Raw genomic sequence first — 22,143 nt, 5'->3', positions numbered from 1 at the left:
GATAAACAAACACGTTTGTAAGTTCATGTAGACGTGACCCGTGGCAAAGGAGGTGCCAAAAATAACAGGCTCCATTCCAGCCTTGCAGATCTCCCTTTCTACAATTTTACCCCTATACTTTGCTCTTCCTCAAGTACTCCTCTACACGAGGCTGAATTTTATACTGAGATGGACAATTATCCCATAGATTTCCATAGGTTTACATACTTATGTTGTACCCAGGCAGCTTCAGGAGCACCTTGTATTCAGAGGGAGCAGATTGAGCTGAGTGAGACATCATGGATTCCATAAAAAACCACCTGTTTCGTGAAGAGTAGCTTGTGATCTAACTACAGAGCTTGCTGGTTTAAATTAATTCTGAATGCTTCTGATTATTAAAAATGAAGAACAAATTCAGAGCACAGATCCTGCACAAACACCAAGTGGCTCTTGGGTCAAGCTCAGACTCATTCCTACAGCTGGCTTTCCCTTCCCCTGCTCCCACTGCCCAATCTTTATTTATGGGAGAAGGAAAATTTCACAAGTTGCCTTTGCACTTCTGTCAGGTTAAAAAATCCTAATAATTGTGAATTACATAAAGGCCAGTGCTTGTGGTTAATCAGGCTGAAAAAAGCCAAGGGTTTGATTAACACTGTGTCAGATAAGCTTATCTCAAAGGCTGCTGAAATCTGTCCTTTCTTGGTAATGGGGTTAGAAGCAGCAACGCTCTGTCTAGAAACAATTACTCATGGTCAGATTCACTAGAACAAGGTCTGACAATACTTTATTTATAAGCTTCTTTAACAGCACCAGAAGGGCTTGGGATTTAATAACCAAATGAACCCAATCTAATTCCGGGGGGGGGGGGGGGGGGGGGGCGGGGGGGTGTCACATGAAACTAAACTATCATCTGTGGTAAATAAATTTAGTGAAGGTCAATGGTTTTCAAGTTTTGGGGTTTTTTTTCAACTCCCTGAGCCACAAGTTGAGCCACTCCAGGGGACACAGACACCAGGCATGTCTTGAGCAGCTTTCTCCAATCCAGATCTCAGCACCACATTACACGTCACAGGAGGTCACACAAAAACGTTTCTTGGGAACATTTAAACAGCTTTCCAAAAATGTAAGCCAGTGCTGCATCACCCTTTAAATCAGGATGATGTATTCCCCCTTCCCTCTCTTTCGGGTGACAGTTACCTCACCGCCCAACCATCCACAAGACAAAATAACAAAAAGACACAGAGATACAGATAACAGAAATAACCATCTTCATGACATTAGTTGAAGCTTTTTTCTGGATATATATACATATATTTATATTTATATTTATACAGATACATACACATTCAAAAGATTATTTCCATGCAGTGCTTGGCGTGTGCTCTTACAGATCTGGGAGATATTTTTATTAATTTCTTTTTTCTTAATTACTTTGCCAAATTATGCCACACTACATGGCTCCATCACAAAATTACTCCAGGGAGTACATGACATTGGCCAAAGCTGTGAATACACACACAACTTTCCATGAGGGGCTTCATTTATGCTGAGGTTTCCTTACCCTACACTCCCTTTATTCCCTCACCAATCCAACTCCTTTCACTGCCAGCCCAGACAGACTCCTCAGAGTACCATATTTCCCACAAAGGCATCACTTTTTAAGCACAGTAGCAGAAGCCTACATTATTCCATTTCTCTTCAACAAACACACAAACCCCACAAAATGGAGTAACAAAATGAGAATAACAGTAACATTGGAGACTTTTCTTGCAATTTTCCTCATCAATTCTAAGGTGTTTGCTTCTCTTTTGGCTCCTGTATACACTGAAAATGAGTAAATATCATGACTTGCAAAGGATTTTCAGCTAAGCCTATGTGCAAGAAGGGTAAAACCAAGACTAATCTCTAAACTAAACAGAGGTCTCAAAGCAAGGACGTTTACTTTAACTTACTTTAAGGACATTTACTCCCAACACAACCAGCCACTCGATTTTATCACAGGAAATAATTTCGGCCTCAGAGCCCCTTCTTGCCATTCTCAACCCCACAACACCAACTGGGTAAATACATGGATTTTAACCCAAACAACAAGCATCATTCTGATTTTTGAGGCCCAAGGCCATACCCATGTCACAGTTGTGCCACTTGGGAGTCACCTTCCAATTTCACCTGTTTTGCTTTGCTTGTGCCAACACCTCCTTGCCTTGGTCCTCTGTAGGGAAGCAACTGCAAAAGGGCATTTTGAGGGGGACAAAGAGCCAACTCTTTGTGAAAATCAATAATTGATTTTATTACTCTTCCCCCTATTTTAAAAAGGACAAAAAATATGTATATAATATTAAGCTTCTAATAAAACTTTGTAATACAGGAAGAGGAGTATGTAAAATTCACATTCCAAATAATTTTTTTACCCGACCTCCCACTTTACATCAAGCTTGAACAACAAAAATGGAAAAATTTTTCCTCTGCAGTGGATATTTAATCATTTGTTCAGGCTCTCACTAGTTTCATGTCATAATACTAGAATATGACTGAGGGAATATGTAATTGTTGTCAGAGCAAAACATCAGGCAGAGGATGGGAAACTTACTTTATAAAACTTAGAAGTTCAAGTGAATCTTATAAAATCTCTTTAATATATTATATATTTTGTTGTTACACAGCAGGGTGATACAATGGGATCACTTTCTGATGTCACATGGACCTCGCTGGCCATGCAGATGCTACAGCAGGAATTGTTCAAGGCTGACACAACCTACAAAACAAAAATGTTCCACAGCACTTCACTGTGGTTAATCCTTCAAAGCCTTAGCTAAGACAAACTAGACAAACTCTCCTTGGTGGTACTCTGTACTCATGTTCAGAAAAATAACATAATAGCTGTAAAAATATTTGCTAAATTTCTTTAGAAGTAAATTGATTTTAAAAAAAGGATTGCATTCACACTTTGTAAGGAACACTGCCAAGCATTAAAAGGGTCTATACTCAGGCAACTGAAGGTCTCCCCTTTCACAAACAAACCCTTCTCTACCTCTCCATGGATGGTCATGTCCCTCAGGAAACCCACACTGTTCACTGGAGTTCTCACTCTGCAGGAGAGACAGGCGGAAGCGTTGGCGCCTCATCCTGTGGGAAAGGTTTCTTCACACAGCTGCTAAAAAGCGTCAATTATGGTACAGAGTTTACAAGACAAGTGTGTAACCCTGTGTAAGACAGGTTACACACAACCCTGTGTAAGACAGTTTTTTCTGTGCTTATTACAGACGGGGAAGGGAAACTACAGCTCTGTGATGCAACAGATCAGCCTTATAATTCAGATTAGTGCAGAAACACTTGGAAGTGGTACCACAGCATCAGCCCCCTGATGGAGGCTCCTTCAAGAAAGGGTTGGCATGAAGGGAGGAAGATGCACTGATGCAGCTGGAAAGGGAGACCTTGACCACATCTCCTCTCACTCCTCAGTCTTGGTCTGGTTCTCCTGCTCACACATTATTCTGATTCTCCTCCTGCTGCTGCTGCCCCAAAGTCCCACTTCAGGATAGGTCACAGCCTTTTGCTCTCTTCCAGCTGTGAAGTGGGTGCAAAAGGAACAGAATTGGCCTCTTCCCTCGTGAAACCAACGAAACAATTCCAAAATCCCCTGCTAAACCTGGTCCAGGGACAATCCAAGGGAAGAAGCAGAGAAAATGAGGCAAATGAAAACAGAACAAATGGGAAAAGACAAATAGAAAATGGGAGATGGCCCTCTGGCTGCCTAGGGCTTCTCAACATGGGAGATGTGCCAGTGGCCTCCTTTTCCCTCTTTTCTCTCATTCAAAGCTGAACAAGGCCATAATCAAGATACCAGTATTTCCAAACTGGGAAATCAAAACTAAATCTAAACTAAATTTAGTGATCTAAACATTTTGGAGTTTTTCTTTGGCAAAGCTAAAAGGACCCATTAAACTTTACTAATCATTCCTTACTTGGCAGAGTTCATGCCTTTGATTCCTTCTAAATTAAAGCTAATTTAGGCCCTTAATAAAGGGACCTAACTAATAAAATACACCTTCTGCTAGCAAATCGAGAGTAATTCCCAAAATTTTATCCTGAAAAGAGGTCAAGCAAAAATCCAAACAACCCCTAACTTTCTGCAGCTGCAGCAGTATCAAAGATGAAGGACTACCTTTACATTCCCCAGGTTTGCTGTTCCTACAAACCACCAGTGCCAGCAACCCACATCATCAGAGGCAGAAACACTCCCAGGTCACAAGGGCATAAGTTAGGGGAATTTAAGGAAAAAGGGAAAACAAAGAAGTGTGTTCAGAAAGAACTTGATGTAAATGCCACAGAGGACACACACAAAGGAAGATTCCTCTTACAGTCTCTCCTGTGAAAATATGAGGGTTTAAGGCCTCTTTGTCCCAGCACACTGTTCAAAAGTATTTATTTTCTTTTTCAGGCTGCTATTTTTAACCATAACTCAAAGAAAGGCCGGACCCCCACTGAGTGTCTGACTGCAGCTCCCAGACAGGCAGAGCCACGGCGTCACTTGCTGTGACGGGAATGTGGTGACACACAGCTCTGCAGGTCCGAGTTGCCTTGTTTCCTCCATGGGGTTGGTTTCAACAAAGTCCACTTTTATTCAGTGCAGTGAGCTCAGAGGGGTTCCATCCAGCCACCTGGTATGCCAAGTGCTGTGCATTATTCTTCTTCCTCCTGGACCACTTTCAGTTCCTCAAGCACTCATGAAAGCATCACTGGGAAGACAATGGTTACCCACTGGTGTTTGTTTTCTCCATTTCTAAGAGGACTTCCTGGGAAGAAGCTCCCCTCAGCTATTGTCCCTCTCACTAAACCTGTGCTTGAGGCTCCTTGGCCTCTCGGCTCTTCCGCCCCAACGTTTCAAAGCTCCTTCCTTCTTGAAAAAAAAAAAGGAGATAAGTTGCCTCATTTCCTCTCCATTTATCTTTCACGTTCAAAAGGGCTTGTGACTACATGACTTGAAAGGAAAAAACCAAATCCAAACCACGTTCTCCCTGTGCTGCGTTTATACAGTGGCACCACGTGAGGTCGGGGCTCAGAAAGGCAGCTGGGCAGGTTATTATTAAGAAGAGGAAATTTGTTCCTGAGAATTTATTGGGAAATGGGTCGGTGAGAGCTCCCCTGCTGGCTCACAGTGACCCTGCGTCTCTCGAGGTCTTCATGGCCCTCCATGTGCAGACACACCAAAAGGCTCTGCCTGTGCACCAGGATCTGTGGCTACACCTAGCCAGCAGATGTTCAAGGCTTGGGTTTATATGCATGGTGGCAATGCTTCAGTCAGTGCATTTAACAGTTTGCTTTCATCGCTCTTGCCTTTGTACGACTGGTTATGGAGCTCCAGTTTTGGAAGTCTCAGCTCTTCCATCAAAGGTCTCTATGAAATTCTCCCCATCAATCCAGTCTGAGCTCCTGCCACTGTGGATGCTGATACATTCTCTCTTGCTAGAGAAGAGTATGTTTGACTTGTCTGTATCAAAACTTAAATTCTTCATCTTTCTGTGTTTTGCAAAATGCTTCATACAGGGCATCAAGAAAAAAGCAGCCCTAAGAATGCAATGTGCAAGAGCTGTGTGATAAGGGTTTTATCTGGCAAATTTATGTGTATCACATCAAATTTTCACTTTGTGAATGCAGAAGTAATCACTAGTAGTGCGACTTTAAACATATTTAGCCCCTGTTTAACAATGCTCATTTTGAGTCTGATCCAAACCTGAATTCCTCCAAAGGCTGCCTGCATTTCCTCACTAGAGCTACATTTCAAGCCATGTTTGAATTTTTCAAGGGTGGCTTAAAGGCAGCTGTGGCTTTCTGAGAAACAAATACAGGGAAAACCACATAAACCCACGTTCTATCTTCATTTGAGCTGATGGGACTTCACCAGCCTAATGAGATGAAAGATGAGCCCTGAATTCTATGAAATATTTTCCCACTTAACTGCATCCGGTGTGGCTTCAAAACACCCTCAAGAGCTCCTGAATCCACAACAACCTTTCAGAGACTTTTTCTACCCCTTATTACTACTCCCAAACACCTTTACTATACAATCAATCATCATCCCTTCCAACAACATGCTGCTCAGGCTGTGTGCTACTTATGCAACAGCAGAACTTTTCGCTATCCTGAGACACTGTTTCTCTGCTATTTGCCCTTTCAAGCATCTCTGAGCCAACCGTTTCACCAACTGTTTCACCACAGGTTTTGCATGAACCCAGCAGCTCCACGCAAACAGGCAGGCCCTTGATTAAGGAAATAGAGCAGTGAAAAGGGTGACAGACAAGAACGAGCCAGGAATTCTGGAAAAGTGTGTTCACAAAACCCACCAAGATGATTCATGGGGTTTTTATAATTTCCAGTGAATAAAAACATAAGACAGTGTTGAAAAAAATGCATCTTATGATCTCTGCTCTACTCTGAGCTTTACTAGCAAAAGTGCACCAAACCTTCAAAAACAAGCCAGTCAGGCTGAACCTTCTGGCTCCAAAGGTTTGGGCTTAAATGGAGTCAGGACTTTTTCTCTGCAAGTCTCAGAAATGCTGAGGTCAGGACAACAAAACACAGGCCTCAGATTTAACATCCTGGTTTCCAATTGTGCTTGCAGGCAGGTCCCTCTGAGGGACATGTGCCTTAGCCAACAGCCACAAATTCACAGTCCAGGAGATGACAGTCTTCTTACAACCCCTTCTGAACAAGTAATGAGGTCAGGTCCTTTTATTGTAATTATTTCCCCTTTAGGAGCACCTCTGGCCCTAAGAAGATACACACATTGAAAATTCAAAGGCATTTTTCAAAATTACTTTTGCTGCCACCAGTGTGAGGCAACTCCTCCTGTTTCCAGAACAACTGGTACCAACCACCAGTGCTAGGTGGGTGCTCAGCACCACTGAAGCCAAGCTGAACCTCTAAATGCCAACTGACGTTCTAAAAATTACAATTTTTGAGTGTATTAAAAATATGTTTAGTGTGCTTAAGAAGAACCTGCTGAGAGAAACACGAAAGCATCAGATCTTATCTCATTCAAGAATGACTAGTACAGAGCAACACCAACAAAGTCAGAGGAGATCATGCAGCCCTGGCTTCCAGACTGAGCAGATACCCTGACATGCTTTTTAAACTCTTAATCTCCAAGGGCTCCTTAGATTTGTAAAATACCGTATCTTGAAATTGAAAGAAAACACAGAAGTGTGTTCAAGACATACCCACAATACAGAAGTAAAACTGTTTCCTGAGCCAGCAAACATGGCTTGGTTTTTTAAAAAAGGTATTTAAATGAAAATAGAAATCTCTTAAGTGCATTAGATCCAGTTTTTTTGCAAATCTGCTCTGGCTAACTCATTTTTTTGAACATACACTCTTCTCTGCTTGTCTACTGTATATAAGTTGCATATATTCTGATTAACATTATTCAGCCCAGAATAGTTACATATCAGAGAGATGCCTAATAAGCTCATCTTTAAACTCTGCAGAGCTAAAAGAAGATCCCAAGCATATTTTATGAATATAGGATGGCGTCAGCTGACAGATACATGGCACAATTCATTTTATTGTGGTTGCAAACAAGAGCCACATGAATTAATGTTATGGGCTTGTCTTTGCATTATTCAGGATGATGGGACTTCTGAAGGAAAGCAAGAGTGTGTTCTGGAATTGTGCGACTTCACTGTGAAGATAAAAGAAAATCAGTCACACAATATGGTAAAGAAAATACAGAATATAAGCAAAACTGTGTTTTACCAGCAGCATGCACTTCACTGGAAGATTCCATAAGGCTTTCTGAATCAAACGGCTGCTACAAGAAGTAACAATGAATCAAAACATTTGGATTTACAACTGGAATTGACAAAGAAATATTTTCGGTTACTATAACCATATTGTTTTAGACTTACTTCAGACAAAAGCTATTTCAACAGAAAAACCTGTCTTAGCCAACAGCTGGAAATCTCATAGCCTTATTCTGGAAGGAAGGGGGACTGTTACTTTTTACAGATGTCTCCATTCTCCTCATTCAAGCAGAGTTAAATCTCTGAATAGAGATGGGCCCCATCTGAGAGACAGCTCTCACATCCTCCCAGGGCTGTGCACGCTCACACCCCTGGCACCGATTCAGCCAAGGCAACTGAACACAACGGCCACAGAAACTCAATACTGTGCAGCATCCTCAAACTCAGCCTGAGTTTTGGGGCAGCCCCTCGTCCCTTCCAACAGCAGAACTCCAGATACTCAGCTGTCAGGGAGGCTGGATTTTATTTTAAAAGCAGCTCTTTTGCAGATGGTAACAATCAAATCCAGCCAGTGCTTCCCTCCACTGCTCAGTCCCAACACCCTGTGAGATCCAGGTTTAGGAGCACTCCCCAAGGCAAGCGTGAATTCGGTTTCTGGCCACAAAAGTAACACCTGCCAATGCCAAGTGCTATGGAAAGAGCAAAGCAACTTTTCAGTTGACCACACTTCCTGCTGCCTGAGTATTTAAGGCACGCGAAGGAAAAGCCATGTAGCAAGAGATGAGTAACTAACAAACCACAAGCTCTTGCTCAAAATTACCATGTAGTATTTTACACTCTTAGCAACACACTGGTGTGGGATGTTTGTTTATGCTGGTAACTCCTTTGTCTCCTGGTATGGTATCAGCTTTAGTCACTCCCATTCTGGTACGAGATGCACTGAGCCTCTTTGTGTTTTTTCCAGTTGTAAGAGAAGTTGGTGCTGAGTTCAGATGGGGCCTTCCTCCTTCATTCACTCGGAACTCAGCTTCTTCCTCAAACAAACCCAGTGCCGCCTCAGTTTTTGATGTCATCACTATGTGGCCACAGCTCCTAAGGGATCACCATGAACACACCAAGCCCAGTCTTCAAAGTCTTCCCCAGAAGCTTCTTTTGTCGCAGATCTCGGGTATGTGTCACACCAAATATAGCCTCAATTTTGTTTTGGGCACTCTTCCTCCCCACTGCTTTCCTTGGGTTTCGTAGGACATCATGGAAACATAGAATACTAGAATCATTCAGGTTGGAAAACCCTCCCAGATCACTGAGTCCAAGCTGTGCCTGATGCCCACCTTGTCACCAGCCCAGAGCACTGAGTGCCATGTCCATTCCTTCCTTGGATACCTCCAGGGATGGGGATTCAAAACCTCCCTGGGCAGCGCCTGACAATGCCTGACCACCCTTTCCATGATGCTAAACCTGAATCTCCCCTGGCACAGCTTGAGGCCATTTCCTCTTGCCCTGTCGAAAGGACAGCTTTGTTCCAGAGGAAGTGTCCAAGGCCAGGTTGGACAGAGCTTGGAGCAACCTGGGATAGTGGAAGGTGTCCCTGCCCATGGCAGTGGGTGGAACTGATGAGTTTTAAGGATCCCTTTCAATCCAAGCCATTCTATGACTGATCTTTTCTCCTCCAAAAGCACCATAAAAGCCACTATCAGCTTTGATCAGCTGACAATCTGGAGGACCTTGAAGACACATCAGATGCAGCCCTGACATTCGCCCCTCAGCCAAACTCACAAACCATCACTCACCTCACACACTCCTCATGTCAGTAGATCTGCTGCTACTTCCTGGGCTCAGAACAAAGACTGATGGAGCACAAGCAGCAGTAGTTAAAGTTACTTTCCTTCACAATCACACCTAAAAATACCATCTTCTAATCAACCTCATATGGTACCTGCCCCATTCATTGCAGAGCTCTGAAAGTTTGTGGCATAGCGAGCTGGAAATAGCAGGAACTTGATTTATATTTAAAAGCAGGTAAATACCACCCCAGAGAACCAGATCTATGACTACTACAAAATGTAAAGCTGGACAAAACGTGTCACTTATAGGAGAAGCTCCCACATGGCTTCTGTCACCTTCTTTTCGTGATTTAGAGAAGTGCTAAGTGCCTGAGCACAGGCAGAACCTGGCTGGAAGTTTGGGGAGAGCATCAAAATCATCAGTTCCCAAAAAAATTAAGCACCAGGTCTGTCAAGCCCCAAATTAACAGCCGTAACTCCTCATGCATGAAATCAAACAGCAGCACAGGATCTCAGCAGGAAGATCAGCTGAGCAATGCCTGCATGGCACTTTGTAGCTTGGCAGGTGTACAAGAAATCTCAGAAGGAAAGAAAAAAACCCAAACAACGAATCTGGGGCTTCCTACTGAACTAAGCAGTAGAAAAATACACCAAAGATAAGCCTTTGCACCCAGGCCTTCGTCAAGCACCAGCGATGTGTTCAGGGCTTCAGATCCACTGAGCTTTTCCACTCACACTTAAACCTATAAGGTACAAAGTTGTGTTTGCTTTGCCCACATGGGTGAACAGCTGCTGCTAGCTGTGGGCTTTGCAGCTTTTTCTAGCCTGCACAGAGGGCAAACATGGAAACAACAGGGTTTAGTCCAGCAGGTGAATATGGGTAGTGGTTGGAAACCTTCCTTTCCCACTCGCCTCCAGTTTCAGTTATTCCACCCCTATGGCCCCCAAACCCTTCCCTTCCCTGCAGGACATGCCTGAGCTGCTCAAAAGAACATCCAAAGAGAGGAAAACATGTTTTCTTTAGCTTAATTCACAAAAAAACCCCAACCAACCACCAAAAAAAAAACCAAAACAAAAACCCAAAACAAGCAAACAACCCCAGAAAACCCCATAACCCCAAAATCCTTATCCATTTTAGCTGCAGTTTTCTCAAAATGGCAATTTGGGGCAGATGCTCAGCATGGAAACTTCAGTGTGGACAACTGAGGGCTGGCAAAACCTCATCTGCAACTGCAAACACTGGAAAGAGTCTGGCAGACTAAATCACAGTGATATTACTTTACAGAATACTCTTAAAGAGCAAAAAAGCCTTTTTTTCCTTTCTTTTGCACAGACCTCGCCATTAAATCTTTGCCTGGGGATGATGAAAACTTGCCCTTCCTCTAGTGTGATCACGGCAGTATTGGAATATCAAATGAAAATACATAAAGATCCTCTGTATCATGCTCAATAAAATCAAGCTGGTCTTTAGATGACATTCACCCAAGGCATTTAACATCCCCAATCCTGCTCCAAGGATTGTGTCTTCAGTTACCAACGTCACAACAATGCCCTGCAGAGAATCACAGCACAAACAGCAACTGTGGTTTCATGCAGAGAAAGGGAAATACCATGTAAAGCTTTAGAAATGCCTTCCTGAGACAGATGAGAGAGGCTGAGCAAGATGGATGCTGAGTGGCACGATGGTGCTGACATCTTCTGTAAATTTGAAGAAGCAAATTTGAAGTGTACCTCCAAAAAGAGCAAGGAAAAGCTCTTTGGCAGGCAGCAAATTTCCAGATACAGCACATGAGGGTGATTTTTTTAGCTGAGGTCCCAAGCACAATGAACCAAAAATCAGTAGTAAATGGGCCATCCCAGGAAGTGAGCAGGGATCTGGTATGCATGGCTAGAAGTGGTCTCCGAGCCCTGCAAAACCTGCAGCTCCCTTCACACGGAACATAAACCTCCAGGGGAAATCCCGGATGATTTTGTAACATACAGAAGCTGTAGGTATTTTTTTCTAAGGTTGGATGTGAAAGCATTTAGTGACAGGCTGAGAGAGCTGGGATTGTTCATACCGGAGAAGAGAAGGCTTCAGGGAGAGCTTTTTGAAGCCTTTCAGAACTTTTAAGGGGGCTTATAAAAAATGAAGGACAGGGCAGATAGTGACAGGACAAGGAGGAGTGGTTTTAAACTGCCAGAGGGCAGGGCTAGATGTGATATTGGGCAGAAATTGTTCTCTGTGAGGGTGGTGAGGCCCTGACACAGGTGGCCCAGAGAAGTTGTGGCTGTCTCTGGATCCCTGGAAGTGTTCAAGGCCAGGTTGGACAGGGCTTGGAGCAACCTGGGATACTGGAAGGTGTCCCTGCCCGTGGCAGGGGATGAAGAAGATGGGTTTTAAAGTCCCTTCCCACCCAAACAATTTCATGATTCTATGATTCCATGATCCTGGGTGCTTAAGTGTCCAGCTGGTCCCCAGCACGTGTGTCAGCCGTTGGCTCTGCCTGCTGGGATCCATCAGCAGGATGCAGCTGGAGCTGCTGCAGGGGCTGCCCCTGCTCCGAGGTCCTGTGTCATCACTTCCCTGGACCTCTGCTTTAGCTTTGCCTGCTTACACAATGAAGAACCAGGAACAAGGATTACCTTATGATGTCTGGGCCACACTCCTTGTGAGGACCAACATGCCCCCCACACGGCAGCCCAAGTGGAACTGAGGTGTAAATGACATTTTCTGCAGGTTACCTGTTTCGATGCATGAGAGCCACACCCAAAGCGTGCCCTGACCCTAGAAGCACAACACGGAATGAACCTGGAAAAACACCAGCATTTAGGGGAGCTATGAACACTGTCTTACAGCATTACCAAAGATCTCCTTACAAGCTCTCTGTGGTTTGAAAAGGCATCACTGGTGCTGGTGGTGTCAGGGAGAGCCCACAAACTGCCAGGCACAGCCACGGGCCGCTTTTCTCGGCAGGAACCGCTAACAGGAGCATGCCCCACACTCAGTCTTTAAGCAGTGACATGTAAAAAGCCCAACCTGGAGATGAGCTGACACACTCACTTTGCAAAAAGCTCTAAAGCAGAATTCCTTCTGGAGGACAGATCATGGCTCGCTCCTGGGAAGGTACAGGAAGTGGGCAGCAATCCAAAAACCTGCTGCTCTTTTCCACTGAGGAGTGGAGTTGCTGCAGCCCGTGGCTGCAGCTGTGCCAGCCCTGGAGCAGCTTGGCTTGAGGCGGTCCCACAGCAGCACACACTGCTCTGACCCAAGGGTGGCACAGCTGCGGCCCCTCAGGCCCCTCAGAGCCCCGGAGTGTGACCAAGCACCTGCAGCAGCACCCACCCAGCGCCGCGGCCGCGCTCCGACAGCTGCAGCGGTGCCTCCCCTGTTCGCACCCCAAAAACCACCCGGGAGACGTGGGGCACCAAACAGGGGATGCACAAAAGCACTGACAGTGTCGTGCACAACACGGGTGTCGTCCCTGCGGCACTGCCCGCTCCTCGGCAGCCATGGGGTGCGGGGCATGGCACAACTACAGGCTTAGGACCCATCTCATCACAAACAGCACCCAAAAGGTCATTTGAATCACTAGTTTCAGCTTAGAAAATTTACTTAGAAAATAACTACTCCTGATCTCACTTAGTTTCCTAAAAGAGTATCAACCATTCAAAAATTATCTACATACTTTTGAAAACTATACTGCTTTTAACCTCCTACTCATGTATTCAGAAGAGCCCAAGAGTCAGCCTCACTTTTGTTTTCTGCTTCCTGCACTGTAGCTAAGACAACTCCCTAGCTTTAAAAAACATGCAATAAAAAAAGATGCAATAACTAAGTAACAACTTTGGTAGTACTACAATGACCTAAATATTTTGGCGTAAAGCTTCTGTACTACCCAAAGTGTAAGAGCAACTACTTGGTCGGACCTATGAACAAATATCACAGAAGCATGAAAATGAAAGGCTTATGAAATTCAAGATTTAACACTTAATTAAATACCTAGAGAAATGAAGTCACTAAAATCTTAGTTTATACATACCAAGATAAGCTTCAGTGTAGACTCAGCAGCAAACTTTTTTTAATATACGTAAGACTACTAGAAAGACACAGGATAAAGATTTTAGGAGACCCAGGCAGGTGAATCCTTTCTTCACAGAAGTTTGAGCTATTTGCACAAGCTTTAATCTTGCTTTGATGTAAGAGTTGGCCTCGTTTCATCAGTCCTTTAACTGCAAAAGCAAGTAAAATGCTTGCAAGTATGTTCAAAAACTTGAAACCACTTTTAATTGTTCTCTAAGTATGAAGAGAACAGCATGGTTATTCCATGCAAAGGAAAAAGCTGTACTTTAAAAGCATATTCCTTATGAATATCATTCTTCCCCACCTAGACACTGGCTCTGCAGCTGCCACTGCCCAAAGGCACCAGCAACAAAGCTGCTTTCATTATCTCAGAGCTGGCTTTTCTCCCTTTGATACCAATAAAATGTCTATCAGATGCAAAGACTGTCTTACAATTTGTGGCCAAGCTGCACTAATTTAAGAACTTCCAATCTTCAAGATTTTGGGGAAACATTAAGTACAAAGGCACAGCACACTTACAGTGTGTCTCTCAATTACAGATACTGGGGCAAGGATGAGCCCGTTTCTCACTTCTTCTATTGAGATATTCTTTCCATTGATCCCTGTGCCTGATTCAACATTGTATGTAGTTTCTTCTACAAGTGACAAGAAAAGCATGAAAAATGCCACGTGTCTTCCCCTACAACGCTGTGGTTTCCCTTCCCTCACATTACCCAAAAAAAGACCAGAAAAAAGCCACCTTTCGTTTTTCAGGCCCAGTGACGCAGCACATCATCTTTAAGGGTAGTTCTTGTATGTATGTTGCTGTGGTGTAGAGGCTTGAGATGATCCTGCTGAACAGGCATGGAGCCCATCACAGCTCTGGGACACAAAATGGGGAACTGGGATTTCTGGGTTTAGGAAAATCTCAAGCCATTTACAGAAGGTAAATGGGGTGTGATCACAGACAATCCTTCTACTGACAAACTAATGAATGAAAACTGAAAAATTTCACCTCCTGCTTTGATTAGGGAAATCTTGACCATGCCTGTTGCAAGATAACATGACTAGAAACTTCCAAAATTGCTCATGGAGCTTTTGAGAGAAGTTAATAATGGACTATTTGAGCAATGGAAATTGAACAGAGAAGGTATATCCTGCTTTAGTCTCCCAAAGCTGAATCTGAAAGTCACCAAGAACAGTAAATTCTGTTCACATGGGTGGCAAATACCTTTCCCATCAATCACATCCCTGGATGCCTTTTGCTTGCATTCAGTTGAAACGTAAGAAACAGAGCTTGGCCCCTTTAATTAAAGGCCATAAAACCCAAAGAGAAGCTGCCTCTCCTTTCCAGCACAGGCAGGCACCATTTATCAAAACTATGGGATGAAAATCTGCCACTGGCTCCAAAAGCAACAATCTCTCTGAGCACTAAAACTTCTCAGAAAACAAGTAAAGCCAAAAGGATTTTCCTTGAAAAATCTCACTTCTTACAATCTTCAAGAACTTGGAAACTTTGCAAGTTGCATATAATAGAATGCCTATTGAAATCTGAATTTCCTGTGCACTTCACTTCTTCCTTCCTTGGGTATTTATCCGTATTTGGATTGGACTAGATGGCACTACCGTGAATTCTGAATTTAATACATTCTTGTGAATGAAAACATTATTCTGCCTCTTCCTTAGATTTTGGGAGTTGCAGGTAAATCCAATCAGCTTTTACCATAAACCTCACCAGGTGAAAAGGAACAGCAGCCTCTAAGAACTACAAACTAGATGCAGTTAAGTCCAGAGAGACCCCACACTCACAGAATTTGAGTGTGCCCACCTCATTCCACCCCCTGCCAGTAGCAGGGACACCTTCCACTAGGCCAGGAAGTTGCTCCACACCCTGTCCAACCTGGCCTTGGACACTTCCAGGGATGGGACACTCCTGCTCTGTACGATGCCACAGCCATGCTCACCTGCAGAAAATGGAAGAGAGAACTTCTGGAACACAGCACAACCCAGCCTGGAACAGGCTGGGAGCAAAGGCAGGGAGTGCAGCCAGACTTGTAGAGAACCCTGCTGTACTTGCAGTCACACACCAAATTAAAACCAGAAGGATAAGTGACAGTTTAAAGCAGAAAATCCAACATCCAGTCTGAGTCCCTGTCCAAAAAAAGGCCAGCTTTTCCACAATTAATTCCAAGTAATTCTTCCATCCTCCAGCTCTCCTGCTCCCAGCTCTGTGTACACTGGCTGAGACTTTCACTCCAGAGGTGTATCAGGCACTTGGGGCTTGGGTTCTGTCCCTCCGAGTCAGTAGGACTCATCTCCATATCACTGCTGGAATTTATTCAGCTGGTTTCCTGGAAAGCTAATGACCCATTTCCTATCTTGTCTTTCAAGTAAAGGGTAAACAAGGCTCCTCTTCAGCCTCTAAAATGGGACAGAATAGGAGTCTCTCTGCTTTTTCAAGTATGCTGCATCTTGCAGGAACACACCGACAGCGTGTGATGTTGTGCAAAATCCTGACTTAATTAACACCACAGTGAAATTCCTAAGTAAAACAAATGGCTAGAAAGAAGTTTCTTACAGACATTAAGTAACAGCTTTCACTGTCACCTCAAAAGAACAACGTGCAGAAGGTCTGCCTGGAAAAACTTCCTAAACAATGAGGAAATCCACAGGGTGCATCCTGGGTGCCGCAGGGTGACAGCAGTGCCGCTGTGCCCTGAGCTGGGCTGTCCCACCTGCCTGGGGGAGGAAAGAGATGGAAAAGAAGGGAAGGAAGAAACTGCATTTAAACAAACAAATCCAAAGCAAATAACTACAAAGACTCATCCTCTGGACAGATGTCTGTTTACAGAAATGGGTAGCCAGGATATGGTCAAGCACACCAAGCACCTTTAAGAAAAAACAACCTTCAGAGAAGTTCAATTTTTCATATGCTGAACTGTTTTGGAGACGCACCTGTTGAAATTACTGGTGTTGGCTGCTTGAAATTTTTCCACTTCTGCAAATTAAAAAAAAATTAATCCCAACGCAAGACAAGAGAAGAGCTTGGTCCCCTACTGCTTCTGCTGCTGAGATTGCAGAAGTGGAAAATCATCGAGACTTTAAGGACATTTCCATCTTTGCCCACTGTGAGATCCTCATCCTTGATTGTTTCCTGTCTGCTAGTAGAGACACTAAGCAACACTTTGCCATCAGCAATGATGACACCTCCAGCACAATCTCACAGGACATACACTAAGTTGCTTTAGCAGGCACTTTCAGCTGATTCCTGAATTTCACGACTGCACTCCCAGCCCGTAAGTCCCCACCACCGCCCTGGACCGCTCCCTCTTGGGTGTAGCACTCCTTAAGCATCATTAGACAATTCACCCAACAACCAACTCCCATCATAAGTTTAGCCCATGCCTCATCAAACTGAGAGCACAAATTTTTTTAATAAACTCTTTTCACATGACCAACTCCCAGTCTCCTAATTATTACTGCCATGTTTTAAAATCCGTTTCACTCACATCCTGAATAATCCCCATGTAGTCCCACCAAAACCCCACAAAGCAGGATTATCTCTGCCACAAGTTGTCTTTTTCAAGGCCCCAGTCCAAAACCTAGAGGAATTACTATAAAATTTTCTTTTCATTTCAGAGGGCTTTAAATCATTTTACTCCTTACAATGTGTGTGTATTTAAAATATCTTATGGATCTTAAATAGGTGGAAAAATTTATTTTTCCATAGGTCTGGTTAGAAAAACAGGCTTGTGCTGCACAGCACAGAAGACACCTTTGAAACTGCTATGGTTTCCAGACTAGCAATGCTGCAGTGCCTGTGGCCAGGCTTTCTCCCACTTCCCCCTAAATATCCTCCCCACACCTTCTTCCAGAGACACAAACTGTCCCCACTGCTCACAGGAGTCCCTGCTGACTCATTTTTCCATTATTTCACTATGACATTCATCTCCTTCAGGTAGGAGTAAGGAATATCAAGTCTTGACGTGTTGTTCACAATTTCATCCCCCAACAACAACCAATTTTCATTAATTTCTACTTGACAAAGACAAAAGATGTTGCGATGGCTTGCAAAATGTAACTTCATGAGATATAAATACATACAGAGATTTTCTGAGTGTAGAAATTGTTTTGCAAAGCATTTTCACCCCCAAATAAGTGTTTAGGCAGTTGATTCAAACTTCACAATGAAGATCCCTGCCCTTGCAGTTTCAAACACAACCTCGATTTCCCTGGGAAGACCACCTGGAAATCTCACATTGGCATCATCTATTCTCTTCTTAGGCATTGTTTGCTGCAGGGGATGCACATTACCAGGTCAATAATTACATTTGCTGACTTTCAGGTCATGATATTGCCCAAGTATTGCCCTGTGTACAACCACACACAGCTTTGCAAGTTGGCTGGTTCAGTCCTACCACATCCTCCCTAAGAGCATGGGAGCTGGAAGCAGTTTTAGGTGGAAATCCCAGGCTTGGCATTCAGTAACTGAGACGCCACGTGGGATGCCTTCCTGGTTTGCTCTGGGATTCATTTCTCCAGCTGGTCTGACAAGGCTCACCCCAATTCACCCACAGGGAACCGCACACAGCAAAGCAGCTCCCAGGCTCTATCCAGGGGAGCCTGTGCTGAGGGCAGGTTCTTGAGAGGTTATAGAGGCACCTGTTTGACTAGGTTTGCATATTTTCAACATAATTTTACATCTCATGTAATTTTTGTCCTCGTTTGGTTCTCTCATCCCACAAACAACATGAGTAGACAGACTTTTGGAAGTCAGAAAACCTGTAGAACTGTACCTGTGTTGATGTAGAAGCTGTAACATGGAATTGTGGAATATCCAGAGTTGGAACAGACCCACAAGAATCATCAAGTCCAACTCCTGCCCTGCACAGGACATCCACCGCCTTTAATGCTCAGCCCCTCATTTCCATTCATTACATTGTGCTTTAGCTTAAATGTTGTCTAAGTGAACTACAAGGCTTTACCACCCATTTAATTTCAGACAAATTAAATTATCATTACGGCAACAAGAAATTAAATTACACCATCATGAAAACAACTATGAACTACACCAAGCTCTCACCTGAAGTAATACTCGAGATTTCCTGTCTTGAGGCTACTGGTATTTGGACCAATATGAGTGAGCATCCCAAAATGAACAAAGTTTGGACAGTGATGCTGGCTCCTTGGGCTTGCTGTCTCCCCATCTCCCTCCCTAACCAGTGCTGTCCCATTCCAGCACTACAGACTGACAATCCTGCTGACAAAAAGCAAGCCTTTCCCTTTCCTTCTTACTGAGGACACCCCTGCATCACCTGTGGAGGAAAAGAACCCCAAAAGCTGCCATCCCACCAGAAAAACTCAACTAAGCTTCACAAAGCCAACTAAAAAATGTACTGCTTATTCAAGCTACAGACTCAGTGATTCCACATGGTCCCTCTTGGAATGAGGGGGGCTCATCACAGAGTTCCTCTGCAAATAGATCACACCCAGGTGTGTAAGACAGAGAGGCAAGGCTTGAATCTCACAGTCTCCAGCCTAACATCAGCACTAGGTTTGGTGAGTTGGCTGGATCACACTGTTTCCATTTAAGATGCTCTTCACAATTCTTTTTCCTCCTCGGAAGTGCTAATTCACAGGCAGCCTCCGTATGAAGTGCCTCATTAATTATTTTTCCAAGCAGGAGCTTAGAGTGGGGGATCCTCACAGCACGAACAGCAGACGTGAGCCAGGGGATGAGCACAGGATTTTAATTCCTTCTTCCACAGTGATTTCCCTCTGGCTCTTGCCTGTGCAAAGATGTGATGGGCAAACAAGAGCTGTGTCTGGAGTGCTGCAGAGCTCTCAGCATGACCAAGGCACCCTCTCTGTGAGCTGCAGGCAAGTCTCAGACACACACATCCAGCCCTACTTCACACACAGGGATTTCCCAACCTTTCGGCATTAGCTCCCATTTATACTTCCAGATGATGTCCAAGGCAAAGACCTGCATGATTTCCCCATATAAGGTTCCTGAATTTCCTAATATTTTCTGTTTTTTTTTTCTTTTTTTTTTTTCTTTTTTTTTTTTCTTTTTTTCAGTAAATAGACATCAACCTTTTCAGGTGCTCACAACTCAGGGACCAGAAACTTGAAATGCTGAACTGTGGAAATGCAACTTTGGCTGCAGCATGGGGATGAATGTTAAGAAAAATAGAAATCCATGGGGACTGCACCTTCATGTCTCTGATGGGACTTGAAACCACCCTCAGTGGGGTAGGAAAAAAGGACAATACTGATAGGACACTGTCAAAAAATCTCAGCGTGTGAGGTCAGTAGCTCTGCTGACTGCTTTTTGGGTAACAGCCATTTAATAACTGGCCATCCTTCCCAACACAGGAATCTCTTGAAAGACCCACTGTGATTTCAAGAGTCCTAATAGAGGAACGGCTAAGTGTTTGCACTCCCTCTGCACCACAAAAAAAATCCCAAAGCAAAGAAATCCAAGGACCAGCTGGGCTGTGGGCACCACCCAGGAGTCCCCCTCCGGCCGGAATCCTGAGCACAGAGTTTGATCTCCCAGCCCACAACAGAGAGGGCTCTCGCAGGCTCCACATGCATCATACATCAGGTGCTAGAACTGGGCTTCCTTTTCTCATGCAAACTTTTATCCCACTTATTAATCTCCAGCCTTAAAATTTGCTTTGCAAATACTTTACCTGCTGCCTGAGCGATAAGCAGCACAGCTAAGAGTAAGCTGTGTTTCGTACAGAATTGCTCAAGTAACAAAAAGACTCCCTAAATGCCAGAATTACACTCTTTTCCTTCATAGTTTAATAGCAATATACATAACTTAAAGCCTTTTTTGTTGTTGTTTCTCTCTCTCTCCTAACATTTCGATGGGATAAAGAGCTGTCCTTACACAGTCAGACTGGTTTACCTCAGTACGCACCTAGCAGTGCTGCCACTGCTTCCAAGGGGCTTGGCAAAGCATCAGCCCATATGGTGCCGGTTGGATTCACACTGGCAAAGCCCGGTGCCTCGGAAGCTGCCGGGTCTGGAGAACCGGGATCTGTCACACAGACAGACTCAGCCGCAGCGCTCCACGCTCTCTCAAGTTTCACCGTCTACTTATCACTCCCTCAGCGGGAACTTCTAAAGCATCACCCTTAAGAAAGTGCTCCAAACTACATCGGACGCTGAGAGTCAGCCCAACCCGCGCTGTCCCGCCGGCTGGCAACCCGCGGGGCTCCCGGAGCGCTGCCGGCGGCTTTCCCGAGTCCCGGGTACCCACCCGGAGCGCTGCCGGCGGCTTTCCCGAGCCCCGGGTACCCACCCGGAGCGCTGCCGGCGGCTTTCCCGAATCCCGGGGCTCCCGGAGCGCAGCGCTGCGCCGGTCCCCTAGCCCCGTACCTCGGATGTAGGCGCACTTGCCGTCGTCCAGCGGCGCGGAGGCAGAGGCACCCATGGCTCCGTGAGCTGCGGTCCCGCCGAGCCCGAGCCGCTCCGCCGCTTCCTCCGCAGGCACCGCCCCCGGCCCTGGCCCTGCCCCGCCCCGCCCGGGAGGGACCCGCGGCTGCCCCGCGCCCCGCGGCGGCTCCGGCCCCCGGCACGGCTGTGCCCGGTGCTCTCTGTGCCCCCACTCTGCTCTGCCTCACTGTCACTCGTCAGCGCAAAATCCACATCCCCTTGGAGACACGGTTACAGCCTCCAGAGTTAAAGACCGTGCCAAAGTAAAAGCACAGTTAAACAGGACCAAAATACTTCTCCTGGAGGTGTCCAGAAGGCAGCTGGGTCTGGCGCTGGGTGATGTGTGCAGTGGCTTAGGAGTGACAGTAGCAGTGCTGGGGTGACGTTTGAACTCGATGATTTTAGAGGTCTTTTCCAACCTTGATGATTCTATGATTCTGTGATTAAAGGCCCTGGCACAGGATGACCATAGGAGCTGTGGTTGCCTCATCCCTGGAAGTGTCCAAGGCCAGGCTGGACGGGGCTTGGAGCAACTTGGGCTAGTGGAAGGCGTCCCTGCCCATGGCAAGGTCCATTCCAACCCAACCCATTCCATCCTTCTGTGATTTACGGCTCAGTCTTCAGGGCCATATTGTCCCACTCTTCCCAGGAATATGGCATATTGCTATTGCATGTTTGATTCCAGGATGAAAAATAAACCTACACGAGCAAGCACTAAAATACACATCCCTTCAGTAAATATTGTCCAGTGATTGAACCAACTTCCTAAAACAGGCCAGAGCACCAATCTGCAGATCCTTAGCATTAGCAATGTAAGGCAGTATGGAACAGATACCTGAATTCTCCTACACCTGAATAATAATTTCACATCATACCCAGATGTGACTTTCTAAGGTATTTCCTTCTTTTTTGCTGTTTTTATAACATTAATCCAGCTGACTGGCCATGGGCAGGGTGCCATCCCTTATTGTGCCTCATATGTTTTGTATGGAGCTGATGAGTTGCAATGAATATGGATTTTGCTGACACACTGGAGGTTCACAGTGACTGGAAGTTACGCATTTTACCCTTAAATACTTTTCATTCAGCTTGTATACACATCTGCCACTCACTGTGAAATTGCTTTCACATAGTTCAGTTTTGCTGA

At 44.8% G+C, this 22,143-nt stretch overlaps 1 protein-coding gene across 1 annotated transcript in view; it reads right to left on the bottom strand.

Annotated features, from left to right (window-relative positions):
* The window catches only part of NIBAN1 (niban apoptosis regulator 1), a 56,603-nt gene extending 35,582 nt beyond the window's left edge, over nucleotides 1-21,021 (bottom strand). Inside the window, exon 1 of the mRNA XM_069023069.1 lies at nucleotides 20,940-21,021. Within this exon, the coding sequence (XP_068879170.1) occupies nucleotides 20,940-20,994 (55 nt within the window). The 5' untranslated portion in view covers nucleotides 20,995-21,021. The remainder of the gene's footprint in view (nucleotides 1-20,939) is intronic.
* Between the last annotated feature and the right edge of the window lie 1,122 nt (nucleotides 21,022-22,143).

This window comes from Aphelocoma coerulescens, chromosome 8 (genome assembly GCF_041296385.1).
Source record: "Aphelocoma coerulescens isolate FSJ_1873_10779 chromosome 8, UR_Acoe_1.0, whole genome shotgun sequence".
Classification (NCBI taxonomy): domain Eukaryota; kingdom Metazoa; phylum Chordata; class Aves; order Passeriformes; family Corvidae; genus Aphelocoma; species Aphelocoma coerulescens.
This window is presented reverse-complemented; position numbering and strand designations above follow the sequence as displayed.